Source organism: Volvox carteri (assembly GCF_000143455.1).
Source record: "Volvox carteri f. nagariensis unplaced genomic scaffold VOLCAscaffold_75, whole genome shotgun sequence".
NCBI lineage: Eukaryota > Viridiplantae > Chlorophyta > Chlorophyceae > Chlamydomonadales > Volvocaceae > Volvox > Volvox carteri.
Window position 1 is genome coordinate 240,488 of NW_003307618.1, and position 24,288 is coordinate 264,775.

General features: G+C 58.1%; 3 protein-coding genes across 3 annotated transcripts; 2 read left to right on the forward strand and 1 right to left on the reverse strand.

Moving 5' to 3' along the window:
- Positions 1 to 3,595: 3,595 nt before the first annotated feature.
- Positions 3,596 to 9,349, forward strand: VOLCADRAFT_98665 (uncharacterized protein; the record flags this gene model as incomplete). Its single annotated transcript, XM_002957520.1, has 6 exons — positions 3,596 to 3,812; positions 4,084 to 4,136; positions 4,632 to 4,658; positions 6,048 to 6,180; positions 8,718 to 8,791; positions 9,167 to 9,349. 6 exons carry the CDS (start codon positions 3,596 to 3,598, stop codon positions 9,347 to 9,349), a joined length of 687 nt encoding a protein of 228 aa, XP_002957566.1.
- Positions 9,350 to 10,548: 1,199 nt separating this feature from the next.
- On the forward strand, positions 10,549 to 12,156 carry VOLCADRAFT_98666 (uncharacterized protein; the record flags this gene model as incomplete). Its single annotated transcript, XM_002957521.1, has 3 exons — positions 10,549 to 10,604; positions 11,411 to 11,493; positions 11,585 to 12,156. The coding sequence occupies 3 exons, from the start codon at positions 10,549 to 10,551 to the stop codon at positions 12,154 to 12,156; spliced, it is 711 nt and encodes a 236-aa protein (XP_002957567.1).
- Positions 12,157 to 16,128: 3,972 nt separating this feature from the next.
- VOLCADRAFT_98667 (uncharacterized protein) lies at positions 16,129 to 23,728 on the reverse strand (the record flags this gene model as incomplete). Its single annotated transcript, XM_002957546.1, has 4 exons — positions 16,129 to 16,340; positions 16,590 to 22,491; positions 23,073 to 23,444; positions 23,669 to 23,728. 4 exons carry the CDS (start codon positions 23,726 to 23,728, stop codon positions 16,129 to 16,131), a joined length of 6,546 nt encoding a protein of 2,181 aa, XP_002957592.1.
- Between the last annotated feature and the right edge of the window lie 560 nt (positions 23,729 to 24,288).

Consider the following 24,288-nt stretch of genomic DNA (forward strand, 5'->3'; position numbering starts at 1 on the left):
AAGGATGGCGTGACTGACTGAATGAGGAGTTATGACGAAGCACAGACGGAATGAGGGGGGAGGGGAAAGAAGAAGTCAAGCTGCGTCTGTCGTGCCGGGAACCAGACGCGATGGGGGAAGGGAATGGTGCAAAGGAGCAAGCTGCAGTGTTAGGCGAGGGGTCCTGAGGGGAGGGCGGAATGTGAGGGTGTTGGGGAGAATTGAGATGACATTGCGGATGAGGATGTCGCAGGGTCTGCGCGGACGAGTTTTGGGGATGTTCTTGAGGAGCGGTGTGAAGGGGCGGGTTTAAGCAGCTTGGGGCGAAGGGCATTGGAGGTCTGTTTCTGAGGCCGTTGACGTTTTTCCTGGCACAACGACAATAATGTGATAACAGGAATTAGTATTGTGGACCGGACGACGAAATGACGGACGGACCCTTGTTGACCGTACCTGCCGGGTTCTGGGTTACCTTTCGGGGGCTTCATTTCTCGATACTGGTCTTTACGAATGGACATGCAGACAGACGTACAACCACGGAAGACATACACTGAGGTTGTCTTTCAGCGCAGCAGGATTAGATTTGACGATGTCGTCGGCAAGAAGGGAGTTTTTCGCATTCCCCGCACCTGCATTGATAAGGACGGTGTAAAGAATAAGTATGACGGACATGCGGACCTAGACTCAGTTCGTTCGAATCTCCCGGGTGTTGCCAGGGAGGGGCCGATGCGTTTAGTCAAAAGTGGGCGCGAGTGTATGAGGGAACCAAGCATGGAGCCAGGGCCCAGATGGCGATGCAAAGGGTTGTTGATTGGTGCCCTTGTCTGTTGCGTTTCCTATGGGCTGCTGATTGAGAAAGGACTTCAGGATTACTGCGGTGATGGTGATTATGGTGGCTCGGATGGTAACGGAGCTAACATTAGCGTTGTGTACTATCCTAACAAGTACATTCCGGCCAAGGGTTCTCCAGGCACGGTTGGTAGTAAAAGCTACATTCTACGTCTTACTGCATGAGTTCTGCCGGTTTGTGTCTTGGTAGAAATGTTGGTGGGAGATATGCATCGCCCAATGGTGTTGCAGCGGTTGGTGGCGGCAATGCTGGTGTGGTGGGGGCAAGGGAATGAAGGGCCCGCCGCCGCTATCTGGGGATGGAGCTGTCGATCCTGGTCACGGGTGTGTGTAGCGGGGTGGGTCCGGGGCGGCCCCTGGGGATGGGAGGTAAGGGGGCGGCCTCGCAAGCAGAAACAAACCTCCTAGGTGGCCCCCTTCCCGAGAAGGATAGCGTGGGGTTTGTTGGTATAGGGGCGGCTCGTGTTTCGTAGCCTGTTTCAATCTTGGGTTACCGGTCCAGTTCAGGGAAACACACACACGCACCGAGACAGATGAAGCGGAAATGGTGCCTGCAACCTAGCCTGGGCAAGGGGAAGGCAAGAGGACTGCCAAGCAGTAGGAGATACATACGCGCCGCTTGCAGCTTGAGGAGGCTTATGAAAGGAGACGAAAGGGGTTGGGTCGGGGGGGCCCCTCATGGGGCACACGCATTGTGTACCCGATGAGAGGCGGGAGAGAGGGAGATTCAAGGGGGTTTGCAGTAGGTGTGTTTGTTCCTGGGACATGAGGGTTTATTGTGATGGGCAGGATGGGGGTCCACGACAGCCGTCGAGTGTCCAGACTTTGTTTTGGTGAAGTTTTCTGCATGGGTCCTATCTGGGCTCCTCACGGTTTTATTACATTCCTCAGCGGGAATGTAGAATGCTGGGAAACTAGTAACTTTTTTGGACATGTCTTCCCTCCATACCGCGGGGCTGTGCTAGCAACTTCATGTGCGCCATCTCTGCGGGTGTGTTGCTATTCCCTGCTTGCAAAAGTTTTCTTATCTTACCGCAATCAGAGCTTGTGACAAACCTAAATATCTCAACTCGTGGGCGTCGTCACCGAGGCGTATTGAGTGTAGTCCATTACGAGGACGGAGGAGACTGAAGCATCGCAGACCCCGATGCTGCCCTGTACCGGCCCCTCACATAAACCGGCGGCCTCCGGAAGAGTGTTAAAGCAATAACTGTTTTTTGCGAGTTTAGAAACAATTGTTGAACAAGGCAGGCATATTCCAGAGGAAGGAATTCTCAAGGATCGGCCTGGTGGGTTTGGTTTTTTGAACATAACAACAAAATGCTTAGCAGCTTGGGAATAAGTAAGATAACAAAAAATCGTTTTTCCTCTTGATACACCAGAAATGCGAATACATTTTCCTAAGGGAGGACTGAGGGGCGAGGGAGGGGAGAATGAGGAAGGTGGTATGAGGGCATCACGTAAGTTAAGGGCGGATTACAGCGCAGCTGGGGAGTAACACTCTGTTGGGAAGTGGGGGAGGGAAAGTGTACGTGCAAGCGGATTGGGGTTGTCCGTAAGGGTTGGGAGGGAGTGAGAAGTGGAGAACTTCAACGGACGATTACACGGCGTTTTTAGCACAATCTGGAAACACCGGTTAACAGTTACTAGTTCACAACCGCGCGTTTAGAATGTACGGCAGGCTGGAGGTGGTGGCGGGCGGAGTGGAGGGCGACGGTCGGGTGGAAAACGCGGGGCTTTCTTGCCTGGCCTGAATCGGATGGTGTACAGGGGTGCACCCGTCACCTAGCAGTCAATGAGAATATGTTCGCCTTCCTCAATTTTCGGTGCACAAGGCTGCACTTGTGCATTCAGGCAACATCGTCCCTTTCCTGGGGATCGTCGCGACTGAGGAGGCTCGCAGATCGCTCCTTGCTCGGCCCCCCAAGGAACCTTCCCAACTGAGCGCAGCGGGCTTGTAGTAGTTTTGGAGCAACCTTGCGGTGCATCAGTGTAGCATGTGGGAGCAAGGAGAATGGAGGAGCGGGGAGTTTCGCCAACGCTGCGAAGACGGCGCTCCATAAACGGCATTCGCTCGCAGGCGCAATTCCAACTTAAGCAAGCCGAGGGACTTCCCTTCCTGACCCGGTTTCCATCCAGCCAGATCACCTTGGCGAGAAGCGCGAGCGCGGAGGAATGGCGGGAGTGGTCGGGGCAGTTCGGGGCTTGCAGGCGCAGGTAAGGCAACCCTGCTTCTGTACGAACATCAGACGTACATGTTTGGATTTTCTTGTCAAATTACTATTCTTTACTTTCCTGCCGGCCTAGTTTTTCTGAATTCTTCGCCGAAATGCATTGTCGCTCCTTCATGCTTTCTCAGGTGCTGCAGGCATGGAAAGGCCAGCCGGTTTTCGTCAGCGTTGCATCCATGAGCAACACAGCTGGCAAGTTATCTGATACAACATGAAACCGCATTCTGACACAGATGATTTTAACTTACGGTTTATAATTTTTGCCTCATGCAGTAGATTCCGCTTCCACGTTGGTCCTCTCCATGACGCCCGCATCGATCCAACATCGTCCTTTCAGCTGGCAATTAAGATGCTATAGCAGCACGAGTAATAAAAACAATAACAATAGCTCAACTGGCAGCTTTAGCGGCGGCGCTGGCAACGAGGCCTCTCCTAAGCCCGGCGCGGACAGCTCACTTGGTTCCTCGTTGCGTAGGATCCTCTTCCCCGTCGGGTCCGCAAACTCAACATCCCCTTCCCCTTCCAACAATGCCACCATGCAACCCACGTCTACTGCCACCGCGCGCCTCCAAGGGCTGGCTCCGTCCACAGCGGCAGCTGCGGCACTGGCGGCCAGTCGCGAGGCCCGAGCAGCGGAGCGTCGGGCTGCCCGGGGAAAGGAAGACGCCTTTACTGCTCTGAGCAAGAACGCAGAAAGGTTCTCTGGGACATTGCTCAAGGCAGCTGTGATGCTCATCACCATTCCGCTTGGAGGTAGGAGGTGGAAGAGGGAGGGGGTTGCGTGGGAGGGGTGCCGAGTAGAGAAGTGCAAAACGCGAATGTGTGTCCGATCATTCTGTCGACTCGCGTGCTGCGGCCGTTTGATGCTTTCCTCCAGTTACTCGATCCGTCTCCGTTCACCTACGTTCATTAATTTACCACCATTGACCACGCGCAACCGCGCCGCTGCCTCTCCACCGGACAAACCCCGCCTGGTACTCCACGCCACACGTCACCTGTTCGACCCGCTTTCACTACATTGCAGTTCACATGTTGAGCCACAGCCTGATGATGTCTTTATGCATTCGAGGGCTCGAGGTAAGGCGACGTGCGGGGCCTTGTGGGCCCGGACCGACCATAGGACCCGAGAGTTCAGGATACTATGGTATGTGTATACGTACGCATGACATGCGTTACGTTACGTTGTGGGCTGGGCAGCGGGGCACTCCAGGCCGAAACACAGCGCAAGGGGGCCGGGTGCAAACAGCAAGTCGTTCGTGTGCATGCCGCTCCCAGCTCAGGCTGCGAGACGTGACGCAGTCACTCAGCAATGCCTCCGGGAAACGGTGAAGAGCTACCTGCAGGAAAGAGCTCTCGGACAAACCTATTGCGAAACAGAACCCCTAGACATCCACGCGGACTGAGGCGACCGGCAGCAGCTAGCCGCGGCGTGCCGGGACAGGGTAGGACAGGTAGGTAGTAAGAAAAAAACAGGCAAACCTCCAAGGTAAAGGCTCAGAGGGCTCAAGCAAACCACAAGACGCCGCTTAACCACGCCATCAGAGCACACGGGCGCATGCCGCTTGTCCCCAGTACTGCGTAGGCCGGTGGCCAAAGCAGGTGCGTACTACAGCACACGGAACACCCGCATTCGTGTGCTGTTCAGACCCCAAAGCAACTAGCAGAGGCATTCCCTTTTGTTAGCATTCCTAAGTGGGTACCCTAGGAGTCACCGGGCACCACAGCAGGTGATTTACCTTTGTGTACCTGTCTGTCGACAGTTCGCGCCATCGTGTGCCTTGCTAATTCGTGTTCGGGCGGGCTCTGCTCTATGTCTGTCCGTCTGTATGTCTTGTCAGTGAAGGCAGTCTAAACCTGCCCTCCTGCTAGCCACAAACCTACCAACCATTTCCACCATCTTTTAACCTAATCTAGTACTGGGGGGAGATAGCAACCCGGAAAAGGGAAACGACGCGCCGGACCACACATCGCCGGGACACGTGGGCTAGACAGGAGAAACCTTGAATGGGAAAATGTCGATACCTATACCCGGCGTACAGGAAAGTAGGCGTCGCAGCGCGGCGTGGTGCGGCACATTACCAAATAGTTGTGGCTGGCTCCCAAGAACCCACTCGCTCCGGGCCACCTGGCAAAAGCCCCACATTCTCGACCCTCGCAAGAGAGCCCAGTCCTGTAGCGTGAATGTCCTACTTGGTGGTACGGCCCCGCCTGGGCCTGACTCATCCCCAAACCTGCGTGATCTTGTCGCTGCCGCGTCCCCTACCCTCCCGACAGCATCCCTGTCCCCCTCTCCCTCCCAGCTGCTTTTCCTGCTCTCTTTCCGCACTTTATTTTAATCTCGGCTAGGTAGGTAGTTGCTATCGTCATGACCACATCATCGCGAGGACTTCTTCGCAACCGCCAACTGGTTAGTTACGCTTTCTTAACTTCTGGCGCATCAGTCTTTCCTTGCCATCGGCTTCACTCGCTCGTGGTTCGTCTTCCCCATCTCCCTCCCAATCCTTCCTCTATCCACCCGCCAGGCGCTCTCCACGTCCCCTCTCCTTAAGGACATGCACCTTTCCCCCTTTTTCCATCCGAGCCCCACCTCCACCCTCTCCTCTCCTCGCCGCGACCCTCGCCACTGGCCCTTGCGACCGACAGGACCGGTTGGTTGAGTCCCACCCTGTCCCCAATCCTCTATGTGACGTTCAGCGCCGTACATGGTCACAAACACGCCCCAAAAGCCACCATTGCGGGACGTCAGGGGGGTTGGTGATCCGACGCTGTTGCCATCCCTGACGCTGTGTTGGGTCCCTGCGTACGGACCGCGTACCCCGATGTGTCCAGAGCTGGTCCCTCCTGTGGTCCCGCCCCGTCGGTCTGGGGGAAGAAGTCCGTTATCCGCCGCTGTCGGGGCCCCTGCGCCGGCACTTGGTATGATGCCCCAGCTGTTATAAAGCTTGTCCCGCTGCACGTTCCCGCCTCCTTTCGGCCGCATCCATGCAGCGTCTGCCTAGTGCCTACCCGTGGCGGATAGGGCTACTCGGTCGACCACGTTCCAGAGGGCCCTATCATCAGCCCGGGGGCCCCCTGCACCAGCCAGAACTGCTTGCGGGTAACCTGCCTGAGAGGGTTGCAGGTGCCGGTCGATGCACTCCGACACGGCTTGCATGACCGAGCACTCGCAGAAGTGGTGCATGTATGGGCTGATCGGCAGCCCCAGGGAACCTCCACCCCCTCGGCAACCACAGCGCTTTGGGTCCCGTGCCAGCTGGTTGCATGCTGGGGGCAAGGCAGTGGGACAACGGAGAACGGGACCCGGTGGTGGCTCGCGGGTGCCACCACAAGGTCTCTTTGTTTTCGGGCTTTCGTCCTCCCAGCAGACACCGGACAGGGATCAATCCGGAGACCTTAGATTACTGTTTTCTGATGTGCAGCATTTTTGAGAACTTGTGAAATTACTAGAGATCGCTCAGGCGCCACGTGAAATCCGTTTTCATAGGAGCTTCTGTTCTTAAAACGCCGAAATGGCGGTACCAAGCCCTTCTTGCACAAGCCAGCCAGCTGCCGAGGAAACGACCGCCAAAGAAGCAAGAGCGCGAGGAAACGCAGCTGGCGGCTGATGTATACGAGGGAGCAGGCTGATGTATATGCGGGAGGAGAGGGCACCATAGGCCGATTTCTGCCGGGGGCGGTGGCGGCCCGGGAATCCCGGGGTTCTGTCGCCTCACGCACGAAGTCAGCCAAAGAGCGCCCTCGTTTGACATCCGTTGCCGCGCATGGCAGCTGCGTCGCCAAGCGAACCGTAAGGCGTGCGGGCAGGACGGCTTCCATCGCTCGGGATATACTCATCTCCCAACCGATCCGTGCCATGGTTAGGAACCTTCACCCGGGCACTGTTCGGCGTCAGCGGTGGTACGGCAGCTTCTCCTTCCTCACTTCCTTTGCCGCTGGTTCTACTGGCGCCTGCTGCTGCCCACCTGGCTGGTGCTGCTGCTGCTGCTGCTGACGTCCCTGCTGACGTCCCGGGCCAGTCCCCCGAGCATCGGGGAGCAGCGGCGTGCACTAGACTGGAGACTCAAAGAAAGGGCATCGGGAAGGGTCATTTCTTGGGAAGTAACCCGATGCAGAAGACTAGCAGGACGATTGTGGATCTGTAGGTTGTGGGGATATAGGCGTCAAATGGGGCACCAATCCCCTGCCCCTCCTCCTTTTCCTATTCGTTCCTCACCTTGCCCCGTTCAACCCTGGAAAAATCTCCCTTACATCATTTCTCTCTCCCGCCGGCCGTCAAGCAATACATCCCCAATCCCTGCCGCAACCGCCCTATCCCAACTGCCCGTTCCGGTTTTGTGATCCTCGTTCTTGGGCTTCGCTTGTCGCTCTCGTTTCCGTTCATGCCACTCCCGCGGCCTGTCAGCCTCCACGATGACACTTCTTTTTGGCCTGCTGCCCCATTTGGCCGCACTGTCAGGCGGACCGCCCCCAAACAGTAGTCCTGACGCTGAAGCGAATTCGGTCGATGGTGGCCTCTGAGTACCTGGCGACGAAATTTGAGGAAGAAGATGGAGTAGGGATTCTGATGGCTGTGTTTACCGAGGGAGCTACAGAGGGTGGGTGAGGGGAATGGGGAGCGGGGAAGAGAGGGGAGGGAGAAGGGAGAGGCAGCTATGGGATTGAAATAGCAGGAGGATGGAAAAGGTGAGAGCGGGGCCGTTGCGGGGTGGTGCTGGACAGCGTCAGACAGCGGCGTCTCTATGCGCGTTTTTCCTACATGTCTCTGTGTGTATGTATGTATGTGTGTGGTTTTCGGACGGAGGTGCATGTGCCGAAAGGAGCCTTGCCAAGGTAAGGGCAAGTGGGGATAGTTGAAACAGTAACCTCCATGCATAGGAGTTTCTAAGGCAAGCGATGCTATGTAAATTTAGCCCCGTGATGGAAATTTTGGAGGATTTGGGAGGAAGGACAAGTTTGTTCGATGCATGTCATTGTGCGTCGTGCGCGATGGGGTTGGCGAGAGGGGGAAGATGCATGGGGAGGGATGAGGAGAGGGGGGAAAGGGTGAAGGCGTCTGCCGCTGGGTAAATGATGACGTGATACGGACAGGACGGCCGCGGGCTTGTGGGATGCTGCGGGTGAGGCCTCAAAACGGGGGGGTGGGGAAATTCGGCTCCCGGACCGGAACATGTAGTGCGAACGGGCGGCTTGGGGACCCACACGGTTTTGCGCAGGACGTTTTGGGGTTTCCCTAGGTGAACGGGTAAAACGGCTGGAAGTAATGGAATGAGGGAGGCAGGGGGCCAAGGAATACGAATGGCCGAAGACGAAAGAGGAGGCTCTTGTTTGTTGCTGGATGCCAGAGCGGCACAAGTTGAAAGGGTGAACGGGTGAGGTTGTGGTTTACCACGCGTGACATGTCGCCGTCTTATCTCTTGCTTCGCACCTCCTCCAAAGACATCCACACCCTGGCATGTCTTTGTAGAAATGCATGTACCGGGTCACTTGACATGCTGTTCTCGGTTAGCCTTCCGTTGGGGGGAAAGGACATTGTGCACCTTTTTTAGTACTACCTTAAGCCAACAAATGAGTACGATAGAACCCCCGGCGTACAGCAACATGCTCAAATCTGTGTCTTCCCCCTTCTTCCTCTCCCTTTTTTCTCTTGCACCTCCCCAGTGGTGCTCAAGGAGTTCCTGTCTACCGCACATCACTTGATGGGGTTTCGGAGCACTCGCGAGGCCCTTCTCATGGTGGGTGGCGGGCTGCCAGGCTTAGCTGGCTGGGCAGTTGGGGACAGCTATACTTGTGTTTTTGTGTGCATACGGTCATTCTTCATGTTTCGCCCATGTAGGATTCATTCGGACTCGCAGCACCTCTTTCCATGTCACTCAGCCTAAATAGATCCCTCAATCCCAGAACCCCCAGCCTGATGTGTCCCGCCCTTCCCTTTACACACGGCTGAGCGGTACATGGCCAGTCCCCCGCACTATTTCATAGCGCCCTGGCGCCGACGAATCTTAACGCGGCTTCCAGTCCCTGCCTGCCCCCGGACAACTCCGCCGTCTCCAAGCTTCGGGGAAGCTAACACCCTTTTGCCCCTTCCTAAACCCCTCCCGTCCTTGCAGTCTTCGTTGGTAGAGCGGTTGGAGCGCGCCCTGGCGGCCGGCTGGTTGCCAGGGAACCTGAGGGATGCAGCCAGACAGCTGTATTTGGACGCGCATGCCACTGTGCGCATGGAAATGGAGGCAGTGGTGCCGGGGGCAGCAGCAGCTAGCAGCGGCGGTCCAGGGCCATCGTCGTCATCATAATTGCGAACGAGTATGAGTTTCTAGGGGGCTTGCGGGGTGGAGGGAGGATGGATGATGTGCTGGGGAGCGGTGGCGAGATGGGTGGGTCGGTGAAGGTTAGCGCGTGGGGAAATGTCGGTCCCTGGAGGTGCCAATGATTGGGTGCGAGGGAAACGTACACGCGTGCATGTACATATGTACCTTTTGTGTGATAAATAAATCTTTGCGGGGAATTGGGTATCGGCGATTGGGGGAAAATATTGTGTGGATGGCTTGCCTGCAAGGGATTGATGCGCTACTTCTCCAGGGAGGAGAGAAAGCGGAGGCATTGAGTGAAAACCCTAAGGGCGAGGAAGTACTGTGCGCTGGAAGTGGGGCCATGCACGACCTTGGGAGGGGGTTGGGAGCCCTGTGGCCTATACGGAGCCGTTCGCGGGACGATAAACCCGATACCGGTTAAGGTACCTGCGTGTGCAAGCGCGCAATAATATGATCTTCATGGGTGCCAGAACCCGGTCCGAGTGAAAGTGAAGGTAAAGCCAAGGTAAAAGCTTTCAGCGGTTTGCATGGCTTTAAGGCGGCTTGGTTGGGCGCCGGAAAACGATACCCCGGGGGGGTTGATGAAGAGGCTAAGTAGCCTAAGGGCTTTCCGTAATCGTTTGAGTCTGCTGCAAACCTAACAGTTGGTAGGAAACACTTGAGCCCTAGGCTTAGGGTGTTGGGTTATTCTTATGCTATGACCTAATGGAATCTGGGATACTGCGCGCCCTTGAGTGGTCAGTATGGGCTACCATGAATATGATATTTTTGGCTATTATTTCTGCAAAAAATGTCGCGGAGGGCCTCGCGGACGTTAAACGAGTTGCAGGCGCCGTACGTTTTTGGTCAATCAGGCCGGTAGTGCCGAGAAAAAATTACACCTCGACACGCTCCATTGTTTTCAGGTTATGCGACACTACGTTATTTCTCGTTTAGACACGCTGCCGTTGGTCGTCCGCGGCAATGACAGTAGCACGCAACAGAAGGCCACTGCGCCTCCTCAAGCATAAGGGCAGATATGAAATATTGATCTTGTTTTAGTTATACTACAAGCAACCATGAGTAGCGAAATGTTCACTCTGCCGGCTGCCTTAGGGGTAAAGGCCACCAAGTACTCAGCACAGAGCTCTATACGCGTGTGGGCTGCGATTGCGGCTTTGGTAATCCTTTACTGCATAACAATGCCTTTCATTCTGATAACTGGCGTTTGGCTTCTATCCCTGTCGTCATTGGCAAGGTGCGTCCTGGCAATCGGTTTGTTGTGACTTTCCCCCGACAGAAATTTTGCAAAACTTTGACGCCTTCATGAACCTATGTGTGCGTTGGGCGTCTGCAGTTTTGCCTCTGACCTGTACCAAAGAAGTCGTTCCGGGCTTAGGAAAGGACATCATCATGAGGAGGACACGCAATCGGAACAGGTATTACTTGTGTATGCTCAATTCCCATTGGTTACGTCGGGAAGTGCGCTTCAGTTCCGGACCTGCTAAAGTGCTAGCGCTAGCCGTCACGGGAGAAGGGCTTCCTGACGTGATGTCTCGTCCAATGCAATTTGTCAAGTGGAATGGGTTTGCTCTTGAGCACCATCTTGCCTCGTTTCCAGTACCCTGACAAGTGTCACTTTTTGATACTCTTCCTCTCAGATGGCTGTCCAACCCGTGGCGCATCCGGAGCCGTCCACCTTTCATGACAATATCCTGTATGATGTGTCGGACACAGACTGCATGCACGTATGTGCAGAGCGGTGTGGGGTTTTGCAAGGCTGCTATGAGGTCCACTCCAACGATGTCTATGAGCCCTCGTGCTACGAATGCACCCTTTGTCGCCGTCGGCACCGTCGCAGCACCAGCGCACTTGCGGCATCCTCCACCTCTACACCTCTGGTCTCGTTAGCCCGTACCAGGCTTACCACCGTTTCCCTTGGGGGAGCTTCTCCGATGGTGACAACGCCCTTTCTGCTGCCCGCGCCACGGCCAAGTGCATCGCCAGCATCCCCTCCCACATCGCTCCCTCCCCTCCCGGTCACTCAACTTCATCACCCACCAGCGGCAGTCACCCAAAGATCTCCTCCTGTGGAGCAGTACCAGTCGAAGCCGCAGCCTCTGGCGCTGCCAATACCGGTTCCCCTGGTGCCTTTGCTGTCGCCCTCCTCCCCCGCCCCCTCTCCTATCTCCACCCCTTCACCCCCGACCCCCTCCTCCGTCCCGACCTTCTCCCCAGCTTCCTCCCCCGCTCCACCGTCCACCACGCCTCCTTCCCCCGCGCCGCCATCCCCAGCACCCTTCCCCCTGATTTCGCCTTCCGCCTCGGCGTTTGAAAAAGATACGGCTAAACTTGCCGTCCTCATAGCAGCCGCCGTGTCGCCCAAGCTGGGGCAGGGGCCGCCTCGCAAGGACCCCCACCTTCCCCCCTCGCCCTCCGCCGCCTCTAGCCGCCGCCTCGGCTTTGCCCAACAGGCGCCACGGCGACGGGGCGCCCCAGCCAGCAGCTCCTCCAGCTCAAGTAAGACCTCGAGCCCAAGTCCAAGCCCAAGGCCAAGCATCAGCTCCAGCAGCAGCAATAGCAACATATCTGTGGGGTCCATGGAGGCTGCCCCTTTTGATGACCAAGCCGGCGAAAGGCCTAGCTACATGCGAGGCACAGCAGCGTCACGGGCAAAGGCCTCCAGCACTCGGGAGCCGTCCCGGTTGGGCTGCTCATCAGCAAAACTGAGTTCCAGTTCCGGCGCTGGCACGGGCCCAGGCGGGCGAGCGCTAATGAGTGGAGCGTACAGGAGATCAGCACAATACTGAAGGAGAGCGGGCAGATGTAGAGCGGGCAGATGTTGCAGCGGCTGAAGCGTCTGGTGGGTGAAGGAAAGGCTGAGGCGCAGAGTATGCTTGGACCAGCAGCGGTGGGCGGGATTCTTAGCAAAGGATTAAGGTGCCTTGAGCAGGTGGCGGGGCAGCTTGTATTGGGTGGTGAAGAACAGACCCGCATGCGGGGGGCGTGCGGGCGCTCTTATTTCCTAGACTGAGCTTTTCCTGCAGATGAATGTTCCGATGAGCTGCAGCGTATTTGTCTATAGGTGTGTATAGGTTCAGTACTCGATGGTCGTTGACTGACTGTGCGACGTTCAAAGTGGTTGGATTTGGTACGGATGTATGCGTGTGTCTGGGTTCAGGAAGCTCACCACTGGATAGAATATTTCTGTCACAGAGCAATACCAATACCCTTGTCTATATATGTGCGTGGAGACATCGCGGGAGTTAGTAGCTCAAAAACGCGGCGAGGATGAGCTCTAGGATGTGCCTATGTCGTGCCACACCGAAGGCCAAGCTAGAAGGCCGCAGGGTGACGCCGGGTTCAATGAACGGTTTGTACAGATGTTCCTAGGTGAGTGAAGTCCCATCAATAGCTTTTTAGACATACTCCGTGACCATTGCTGCATGCGGCTGGAAATAGCACCTGACCCTTGTGATTGCGAATATTTTGATCTGCAAGGTAGGTGCCCATGAACAGACAAAGGCGAAGCACGGCATACACGAACATGTGCATATGGCGAATGAGGAATCGCGATAGACGCGATACCCGAGTGGTCACGGTGGGTTTCGCCGCTGAAGGGGAGACCGCGCCACCTGATCATAGATTGCTAGCGGGCAGTGCTTGGGGATCAGTAATCCGGGCAGTGAGATAGCTCTGATCGAGAGTGGGGAATGGGGAAAAGGGGAGTACGATGTGTGAGCCACTGTCTCTGTTGCGGATATCAACCCGGGAGTTCCGTTCAGCGCAGTGGTAGCATGTCATATTCTTGCCTGCACGTCATGTGTACCAAGGAGCATACAGCGGATTTTTGCGCGTTGCTCGGCTCTTGTTCGACATTGCGCCCAGCCAGCTTTTGAGGCGCGTCAGCCGGTGGGGCAGTGACGGGCGTTACCTTGGACAGGTCGAAAGCCGGAGGTACCGTAGCTTTTAAGGGCTATGGAAGCATTCAGTGAATGCGGAGTCTGCGACACGTAAAATCGCAGTAGTGTTTATAAATCGGGACGCTGGATTGCCGCCCCGGCGTGTGCGTTGCTTCGTAGATGTGTGCTCGAAGTGTGCAGCTATTTGGGAGCCTTAGGAACCTGTCGTGCCGTAGGTCCGTGCCTCTCGTTTGTACAGGGTTCCGACCTATTAGGCCGGGGCGGGGCTTGGACTTGCGTGGAATTACCGCTGGCCATGCATGTTCACGTTTGACGTAAAATAGGATATGGATATCAACGTTCATACCAATATATCTTCAGAGGTTTTGAGGGGTGGGCGGGCTCAACGGACGTGGCTTGACGCGTGATCATTTCTGCACGCCATGTTTGTGGGCTTCTTGAGCGTTGCTTCTTGCTGCCGATTCGCAGTTGACTGCAATAGGAGGATCGACTAAGAATGTGGTTCGTCATGGCCTGGTGTGTGGTCTTGCGATTAGTGGGAGAACTCGCAATTGCATAAACGTTTGTGTGTCAATGATTTATAGAAAACCAATTCGTGTGTTGCGGTGACTACGGAGGTTTGTCAAAGTCAGCGGGTTGATGCTTTTGGTGGATTCCCCTTACCCATTTTAAGGAGGTGCAACGTGGTGCGAGCTGTGGGCTCGACCGCCGACTTGGCTTGGTTGTGATTCCGAGCGGAGTACGGAGCTGCGCGTAGCAAGTGGACGTTAGGAGTTTGCGGGAGAGTTGCGACTCTTTTAAGCAACAGCACCCTGCGTGGCGAGCCTTTATACTATGGGTGATATGAAGAACGGACAATGACACTTGCTGACCATTGACCACAGATCGGATACGCCGCCTTGCATGCCCACGCGTGTGCGGGTTGTGCAAGCGTGTCAGCCAATCTGTACTTATGCGCGCGTTCTGATGGCTACTATAACTTTTTTCCTTCGCACTGACAACATTTCATGCCATTGTCATCATCGTGCTTCGATCCATTCAATTAAACTAGGGTAGGATTTCATGCATGTGCTTGAGAAGGTGTCGTAATCAACTATACTGGGCTTGGTTTGCCCTCTTGCTACTGCTACTGTATTCGTGTCACGTAAGCTGGTCTCTTTGCATGTGTCCTGGGATAGGTATGCTTGCTGTAACAAATGTCCAATTCTCTGATTGTTGACTGCGCCTTCCAAATGTGGACGCCACGTTACAGCAAGTACAGACTTAACCGATTTGTTCTACAATGCATGATCGGAACACTTACGACTGGCCCTCGCAGTTGTCACCTTGCCACGTTGCAAATTCCTATACGCGCACCTACATTTCCCAATCGTTAGCCCCGCTACGTTTCCCGGGATAACACGGATACTCGAAGAAGCCCTGAGCCAGGTGCGTATGAATGCATGACTTCAGCAAGACGTCATCACACTACCGTAGAAGTGTGCAAAATCAATATGTACCGTGCAGCCGCAGGGCTACACGCCACGGATCAAACTAGAACTGCGCACAGCCACAACCCAAGACGATTATCATACAATAGGGGTTAAACTACTACCTACCCGTGGAAACAACAAACAGGTAAATCCAAACAGCTACCGAACGCGCTGTCCTGCCTTGTCCACGACAACAGCAGTTGCATGATACTACACGTCCTGAAGACCATCCGCCAAATAATGATTCGTATACACGTACGGGATAATTTGCACGACTGTTCGAAACTCCTGAACGACATAAACTCCTATTAGCCAGCCAGGATGCCATGGGCTGCCTAGCTTTGGCATCTGCTGAACAGAGGGCAGGACAACGGTCAGTGGTAACGTAAAGGAATTGAATGGCGGTGACGGGGAGCAAGCGCACGGGCAGTGGATAGATGGGGAACAGGTGGGGAAAAGACATCCATCACTCACCGCAACCCATAACAAGGGCCTCTATTCTTTTAACATCGTTCTTAGCTTTGTTGTCGTCCTTTGCAGCCATCGCCAGGATGGTTTCGTACAGCTGCTGCTTCCGCTAGAGCCCTAAACTCGTAAACTGCACATTGATACAGCAGTAAAAAAAGCCTCTGTCTATAAGGAAAAAAGCATACGCCCGCACGCACGGCACGCAACTCCTTTTCCATAAATGAGATCCTTCCACCTTGTAGGCACGACGCATTGCGCTCCCCCTTGGCCCCAGAAAGACTACAACCGGGGGACGCGGAACGAACATGTCCGGCCACACATCCTGCCAAAGCCACATCCTGCCTGCATAACAGTAACATACGTAACATACAGTACCATCATACCCTCCCAACGGAAGTTGGCAGGTAACACTTACAGAAAAATACCATCACCCGCAAGCACACACAAGAAATCTAAAACAGTGCTCAGGGATTCATTTTTCATGGCTGTCCAAAGCGGACAGAGGGGCTTCCTTCGAACGGAATGCGGGCGCACGCGCGTAGCTCACATCCTGCGGAAAGGTGCTAAACAGAAAAAAACGTCCATACGCCCATACGCAGGTGTGCACAGAACACGGGCCGTCTTACATCCCCCACTCTTCCTTCGAACCACTTTTATATACTACAGCCATTATTATTAACACTGCGCTTTTAGGCAGTGCCAGGACATCGTAAAGCCATGCAGCATCATGTGCGCACTGCACACGCAACAGTGAAATGGCAGACGGACAGTACATTTACGCGAGCCAGGCGTTACAGCAAAATCCACTTTATTGCAAACACCCGCACTCCACCTGATCTCGCCCTGCGCCCTCCCCTTGCAAACTTCTTCTGGTAATGCAATATCCGTGAGCAAGGGATCCTCCCTCGGTTATCCCTTTCTATCCCATCTCAACCCCGCTTTCCTTCTCCTTTCCTCCCGCGTACACAACCCTGCTATTGCTGCTCCACCTGCTGAGTCCTCGTCCTGCTACGTCTGGAAGCCCGTATTCGCTCAAAGGCTTCACCGCCGCCGCTTCCGCCGCTTCCAGCTTCACCGCCTGCTGGCGCAGGCCCGCGATTGTGACGGATAGACCCTCCGCGCTGGGTCCATCTAAGGGGGTCACGGAGGACAGAAAGCCGCGCAACCGGAAATCGCGTTCTGGCGGTTGTTGTCGTTGTTGTTGTTGCGGCTGCCGCTGCTATTGCGCTTGCGGCAGTGACGGATGTTGATTTTGTTCTAAAGGCCAAGGCTGAAGCGGAGCACGTGGCTGCTGCGCTGAAGTTTTGGCGTCTTCGCCAAGCAAAATGCTACGACCAGCACCTGATACGTCAGTAGCCACCATAGTCGTAGTCGGCGTACCAGTGGGCGGTCGCAGCCCGACGGCACACGAATACGCAGCCTTGAGGAACGGCCCCAGATTGGCGCCAGTTTCTCTTTTCGCCGCAGGGCTGCCGGGCCCCGTCACACTCGTGAAGCCAATACCCGCCTCGACCGTCGCCGCCGTCGCGGTTGCAGTGTGTCCCGGTCCACGTCGCTGGCGCGGCGTGGCCCTGCAAGCATCGTACAATTCCGTCACCGGCAGGCCGCCGCCTCCACGAGCCCGCTTACGGCTCCGCTGATTATTGCCGTCGACATCGTGCTGCTCACGGCCGCCTTGAATCCCCGCGGTAACCCCCTTTACTTCTCGGGACGGAACCTGACGGCTGCCGACGCCATCACCACCAGGAGCCGCGCCGACGGCAGCGGCAGCGGCGGCTGAAGAGAAGTTCCTCCTTGGACCGGAGTCAGCGAATACCACCGCGGAGTCAGCCGGGTGTGGCGGCGGTGGCAGGGCCGCTGCGGCCGGGGCGGTCTCCGATGGGCCCTGCTGGCGAGCCAGCTTGCGGCGGTAGCGGGCCAACATCTCGTCGTCATCCGAGCTGCTGCTGGTGATCGCTGTCTCTGCTCTGCGGCGCCGGCGACCGCCTTTGACAGCGCCGCCACCTCTCGAGTCGGTTGATCCTGCGCCCGGGCCAGCAGCACTGGGGCCAGCAGCAGCACAAACGCTATTGGCCGCAACTTTGCCGTTCCGCACCGGCGCGCAACGGCCGCCGCCGCGGAAAAGGCGGCTGCCTGCGTCGACCGTTTCGCTGTCACTGCTATCAGTCGTGTTGGTCTTTCGCCTGCGCGTGGCCTTGGCTTTTGTCTTTGGCTTGGCCTTTGTCCTGGGCTCTCCGCGCGCAGTCGCCACGGCTGCGGCGCCACCACCGCTGCAGCTGTTTGCAATGCAGATCCCGACGGCGCCGACATTGGCGGCAGGTGACCTCGCGGTGGTTGTCTCCATGGGCCCGTCGGCGCCAGCCGCGGTGTCTGTCGAACGTGCCGGGGCTGCCGTGGATGCTCCAGCGGCGGTGCTCGTCTGGTTAGCATCGTACAGCTCGCGGTGTGGCTCTGCCCGCGCGGCACTGCGGTGCGCCCGTGGCAGCAAAAGCTTAATCGCTGGCCTCTGGCGTCCCGGCTGCTCCTCCACCGCCTCAGGGTTCTGCTCCTGTTTGTTGTGGTGCTGCTGAGACGCCTGCGGCCCCGGCCTCTGTCCCTGCCGCAGCTCCTGCCCTCCTGCTGGACTTTCTCCTCCGCCCTGCCGGCTGCACGCGCGGAGTGAAATGTCAGGTGCCTGTTGGACGACGGACGGCTCGAACGCTGCGTCTTTTATGTCTGGACCACCGGACAACGCTTCCGGCGGCGGCATTTTTGAGCTCGCGTGCTTCCATCCGGCCCCGGCTCCGTCGGCAGGGACTGGGGATCGCTTCGCGATGCTGGGGTCTGGGGTGTGTGCCGGTTGGTCCTGGGACGATAGCTGCACCTGCGGCGGCTGAGATGCTGCTGCAGACGCCCCGGCACCAGCGCCACCTTCGACGCCCTCTGTGTCTTTACTAACACCGGTCATCAGCGATTTCGGCCCGGGCAGGCAGTTTGTAACGGGGATCATGGTCACCGGCTGCGGCTCCCAGATGGCGGCGAATGGCCGGGACACGTGGCTCCTCAGAGCAGACTGGTAGCGGCTGAGGCAGTGGTGCGGGTGCCAGTGCGGCAGTAAGGCCAGGTGCTGCTCGAGTGGGAGCCTCGGAAGGCACGTGAGCAGCCCTGTCATGGGTGCAGCTGCCGCCACAGCTGCCGCTATAGCTACCCCTGGAATTGCAAAGGAGGAAGGCGCAGAACCGTACTCCGTGCCATTCGTGCAGGCCGAGGTGCCCACGGTCGTTATGGAGATGCCTTGCAGCGGGGTGCTGCAGGGCTGCGGTTGCGGCTGGGACTGCGGGCGCTTGTAGGTCGCCGTGGCTTGCCAGCAGGGGGACGAACTTACAGCGAAGCCACCGCCGAGTTGTAAGGAGCACTCGCCCACAGCGCGATCCTCCCTAACCACGCAACCCGCAGGGGGTGTGACAGCTCGGTCAAGCGGCCACAAGCAGCCGTCAGCAACAGAGGACATCCAGGTGCAGTCGTCGTCGCTGCAGCTGCTGCTACCGCTGCCTTGGAAAGCCAGGTAGGCGGACAGCACAGCGTCGTCAGCGGCGGCCGCGTTTCCGTCCCCCATGACCTCCATGTTCAGGACACCTGCCAGGTCCAGACCGCCGACCTCGCAGGAGTCCACCCGATCGAAGTGCGCCCTTTCGGTGTCCCCCTGGGATGCTGCCGGAGGCCCCGTATTGCTGCCGCTGGGCCAAGGGGCCTCCGGCTCTTCCATGCTTGCAGCGGCAAAGGGGGAGATGCAGTATGGCCCCGGTGGATGTGCTGCGGTAGCTGGGGCTGCAGATTTAAGAGCTCCTGGGGCGCTCGTAGGGGGGTTAGGGGCCTGGCTTGTAGGACCCGCAGCCGCTGCTATTGCCGCAGCCAGGGCTGCAGCCGGAAACCGAGGCGGATGAGATTGAGATGGCGGCGCGTCTTGGTTGCTGCAGCAGTCGTGGCGTGGGACCGCAGAGATAGCAACAGGTGTATCAGCCGAGCCTGGCGGAAGCTCGGGTGCAGGTGCAGTGGGTATCGGTGCCCCAACCCGAACGTTCTCACCAGCGCATGCTGCATCGCCTGCAATTGCTGAAGCCGAGACTGATAAGGGAGGGGGGTTTCCGGCATGCGGCAGCTGCTGCAATGGCGAAAGTGGCAGCCGAGACTGCGACTGCTGCGGCTGCGACGGTGGCGCAGGAGACAATTGAAGCTCCTCCTCTTGCCGCTCCTGCTCCTGCGAAGCCGACGGTGGCGGCATGTGGGAGTTATCAGCTGATTCATGGGCCTGAAACAGCTGCTGGGCCACCCCGTCGACACCAGTATGCCGCTGCCGCTGTTGCGAACCTTGCTCTGACGCGCCCGACGGCAGCTGCAACAGTCCTTGGCGCTCAGGCGTAGGAGCTGTGCCGGGGCTCCGGCCGTCTTTCATGGCGACGTCACGCGCCGCCGAGCGCGCCTCTGATCCCAGGCATTCCAACAGCATTTGCAAGGTGCTGTTGGTTACGTCAAACTGGCTGCCGTCCGAGGGACCTCCACCTGTGGCGGGAGCTTGCGGCGCCATTTCTCTTCCAGAGGCTGCGGCTGCTAGAGCAGTACATGGGGCGGCCACCGCCCCGCGCCCTGTCGCGAGGTCCAAAGCGGTGTGCAGCGGCTCGGCCACCACGCCATCGGCGGCTGTAACACAGGAGCTCTCCTCTTTCCCCACACTTTCTCCACCTTCTGCAATTTCTCCACGCGGTAGCTGGCGCTGAGGGTCCCCGGAAGGGTTGGTTAGGGCCGCCTCTGGCATCGGCAGCGGCTGAGGTTGTTCAGATTGGATGCGCCTCCCCGTGGGGACGGGGGTCGGCGCGTTTGCCGCTGCGGGCTTTTCCTCCCTATGACGACATTCTTGCATCACCAGGACAGCAGACGGTCCCATCCGGCTCTCCGCCCGGCTTTTGTCGTTGCCCGCCAATGCAGCTGTCGCTGGTTGCGTCGTGAGGGATGACTTCTTCCTGGCACCGCCGCGGCGGATGCTGCTGTCGCGGAAGTCGTATGGGCTGAAGGGCGCCGGACTTAACCAGCCAGCGGCAGTGCTGCTACCGTTGGCGCCGCTGCTGCCGCCTGCGTTGCTCTTGGAGGTCCTCAAACGCTCCTCCGACGGGTGGTCGGGACGGGTCAGCACCACCTTGTGCTGCCCTGAACCGTCCCAAGACGTGGTCAGGGCCATACTGGCCGTAGCGGGCTCGCCGCCAAAGGCCGGCTTGACGGCGGGCGTGTGATTCGCTACCTGCTCCTTATGGCTGCCACGGTCCGCAGCGGCGGCGGACGCAATTGCGGAGGGTGCTGTACGCGGAGGCGTGGTGGCGACGGCAGCGGCATCACAAGGTCGGTCGAGTTCGGCGTCCATATTGGGGTTTGCAACCGCCGTTGCGGGCTGACAGCCATCGCTGGTTATCACCGAACGGGTGGCAGTGCAGGTTGTAACATCGGTCGCCGTTGCCGTCGCCGCCGCCGTCGCCGCAGGGATCTGCTGCTGCGCCAGCTCCACTGTCCGCATCACCATTGGCGGTGGTGGGGTCAGTGATGACTGGGTTGTCATCGCCGTCCTCTGTGCAACACAGGCTGTAACCCCCAGTAGCACTGGCGGCGGCGGATGAGAAGTGGCCTGAGGCACAGACATTGGATGCGGTACCTGTGGCGGCGGAGGCTCTGCGGGTTCGGACATGAACGCCGATTGAGGAATGGCTGGAGGGCTAAAAGTTGCCGTCGGAGGCTCTCGGGCCGGCCCGGGCGCTACCAACGGGCCCACAGTCGAGGACGGTACCGTCGGCTGGGTCGTCGGTGGCTGGGGCACCAGGGGCTGTGGGGCCATGGGATCCACGGCTCGTGACCGCACCACCATCACCGGTCTATCAACGTGCTGCCTGAAGGCTTCGGGAAGCTGCGGCTGTTTGTTGGGCGACGAGGCCAGCTGACCCACATGGGGACGCATCAACGGCTGGGGCGCCGCGTGTTGGTCTCCGTCCTGGACGCCTGGCACCTGCTGCTGCTTGGGTGCCGCAGCCGGAGGCACTGCCTGTGGTGCGATACGGGATGCTATTAGGCGCTGCAGCGGTGGTGGCGGCGGTGGCGGCGGTGGTGGCGGTGGTGGTGGCGGTGGATGAAGCTTCGCTCTGGACGCCGACCGCAAGTGCGGCGGCAGCCAGTGCTCGCACGCACCCGCTGCTGTTGACATCGGCGCTGCGGCGGCGGAGGCCTGGCGGAGCGCGCCGCACGCCGCGTGTCTATTTGGAGCCATCTCCACCGCAGCTGCTGCAGCCGCTGGAGGCGGTAGCGGTGGCGGCGGCGGCGGCGGTGGAGGTGGCGGCGATGGCGCTGCCGCCCTGGCTGCATCCGCCACGGCTTGGATCAGCGGGTAAACTCCCCGGTTGAGCCGAGCGCATGCGCCTTTCGTCAGCTCCAGCGCCTCCCCAGTCATGAGCCCCCAGGACAGCCAGTTCACTGCACTGGGGAGAAGGGGAACCAGCTGGACGTTGCGCAGCGCGCCCAGCCGGGTTCCCCCACCCATGCTGCCATCACCAGGGCTCTGGGAGGCAGCAGCCGCCGCCGCCGGTGAAGGCGTCACCGCTGCCGCCGTCACATTATGTAGTGCAGGACGGCAGTCGCAGCACTCGGCAAAGGCGATGCCGCTGCTTCGCGGCCCTGCGCCGTTGGTGGGCAGGGCGCTGTGGTGAATGACGAAGGCCACACACTGACGCCAAGCTTCGGCGATACTCGGAGGAGGCGGAGGCGGCGGCTGCAGTCCCGCGCGTTCTGTGTCGGCAGCGCTATGGGAGGGACAATGCACAGCTTGTTGCGCGGCGCTGCTGATACCGCCACCGCCGCCAGCACCGGCACGTTGAACCGCTAAAAGCAAGAGTGACTGGTCGTCCGGCGACGGACTGCACTCACACCCGCCTGTGCGTGCATGTGCAAGATGGACAGGTGCACTGACGGAGGACACCGCCGCGGCGGCGCCGCCGTCGCTGGGGGAAGTTGGAGCTTGGGCATTAGCGCAAGCGCCGCTACCGCTTCGGGCGGGCTTGATGTCTAACTTGCAATTCCTGCCGATAAGCAAAATGGTACGCGATGCGTTTCCGGGTGGGTGCGCCCCGCCTTCGCTGCCGCTGCTACTGCCCTCGCTCTCGTGCGCCCTGTCGCCGACGGCGCCTGTGGAGGCAGCCTCCATGCAGACCAGAGCCGAACCCCTGTTGGCCAGCTGGCTGCCCATGATGCAGGCCTTGGAGCCAGGCGCGAGCTGCACAACGGCAGTGGACATGAACGGGCCTTGGTAAGTGCAGTTTAAATAAGACTGGAGGCGCATCGTGCGTTTGGAGGTGGGTAGCGTTTGGAGATGAGATAGCTCATGCGCCATGTGCGTCGCTGAGCACGTGCATAGTGAAGCAGCTGGACAGAAATGCAAATGGACAGCCCCACGGAAAGGTACGGGAACGGATCAAAAGCTTTAGGGAGCCACAGCAGGAAGCTGACAGTCATGAACGGGATCAACATGGAAGGCTTTCATGCCTAAGCTAAACCACGAGGCCAACATTTCCAGGGAGAACATTCTGGAATAAACAAACCACCATCTGGGTCAAACCACCATCTGCCCTTCATTCATGCTCGCGTAAAATGCATGTCTACGCAGCAAACGTAAACTCTCTTCCAACATACACATTTTGTGTAACAACTGTAATCAGATTATTTACCAATGCACTACTACACAACAGTCGGCCGGCGCGCTTGGGCGTCCATTCCACCGACCTTCCCACTCCCTAAGTGAGACCTGCACTCACCTCTCGACTTCATTTAAGGCCCCCTCAGGCCGTTGCGGCTTACCTTCACGCCGGTTTCTGCTGAGCCAAAAAAATAGCTCTTAGCTATGTCCAAGCCGCACCCGGGGCCGACCCAGATGGCGGCTGCAGCATTGCCACAGCTGCTGCTGCTGCTGCCAACATCGCCTCCGGGCGGGGAAGCTCCTCCGCACTCCACACGACAGAAGCGCAGTATGAGTCTGCCAGAGCCGACCCGAATAGCGACCGGCAGCTTCTCCGCGGTAGATTGGACTTGGGCCGTCGGTTGGGTGTTGGTGGCATTGTCAGCAGCTGTACGGCTGCGGTTGTGGTTGCCTCCAGACCACACCAGCGTCACGCCAGCTACATTTGCTGTGTCCGAGCTCCTGAAGATAAGGCCGTGGTGCCGAATAACTACCTGCATGCGCACGAAGGAAAAGTGCACAACAAACGTCACATCAAACGCGGCATAAAGCAGCATCACATGCGACGGCGTCGGACGCCTTGTCAGTGATTAGAGGCAGTCTTATGTGTGCGTGGCGCAGGCGACAAGACAAGTACAAGACAGGACAAGCTTCGTTGCGCACATGGACATGAAGGAGGCATATGTAGGCGCGTTGAGGCGGGCCGTGCGAGGCTGACCCAGATCGGATAAGTTCCAAAAATTACTAGGTGGAGATTGTGGGGAACCGCAGCTTTCATTATGCTAGGAGGACGACGGCGTTTAGACACGGCTGATAGGAGAGCTAATCCAACAGCGATAACAGCGCTAACACGATCTGGGTCGGAGACAGGCTGCAGACACGAGCAGCGGCACCAATCGCAGGGACCTTCAACAGGCTGGGCAATTTCGTACTTGCCTTTTGTGGATTGGCAGGATCGACACCCAAGATGGTAATGCCGTCGGGCAGGGTACGGGCAGTGTCTTCCACCGTTGCAGCTTGGCCCAGCTTAAGCCGATATGGCTGTTTCATATCCCAGCGACGCCGCACAGGTGCCCGTGTGGGTGCCCCAGTTAAGCAGTACTCGCCCTCTGTCAACAGCAAGACATCTCCGGACGAGTACGCTGCTAGCCCGGCCTCAAGCGTAGAGTGTCGGCGGACCCACATCAGCTCCGGGACGGGAAGGGCGCTGTTAGTAGGTGTAGGATGCCAGAGCTCAGTCCGCCGGTCTTGGAACTGAACGGACCGGATTTGGCTCTGGAGCCCGTTCGGAAGCACGGAGCCAATAATATGAACCGCGCAGCGATTATTACCCATTTC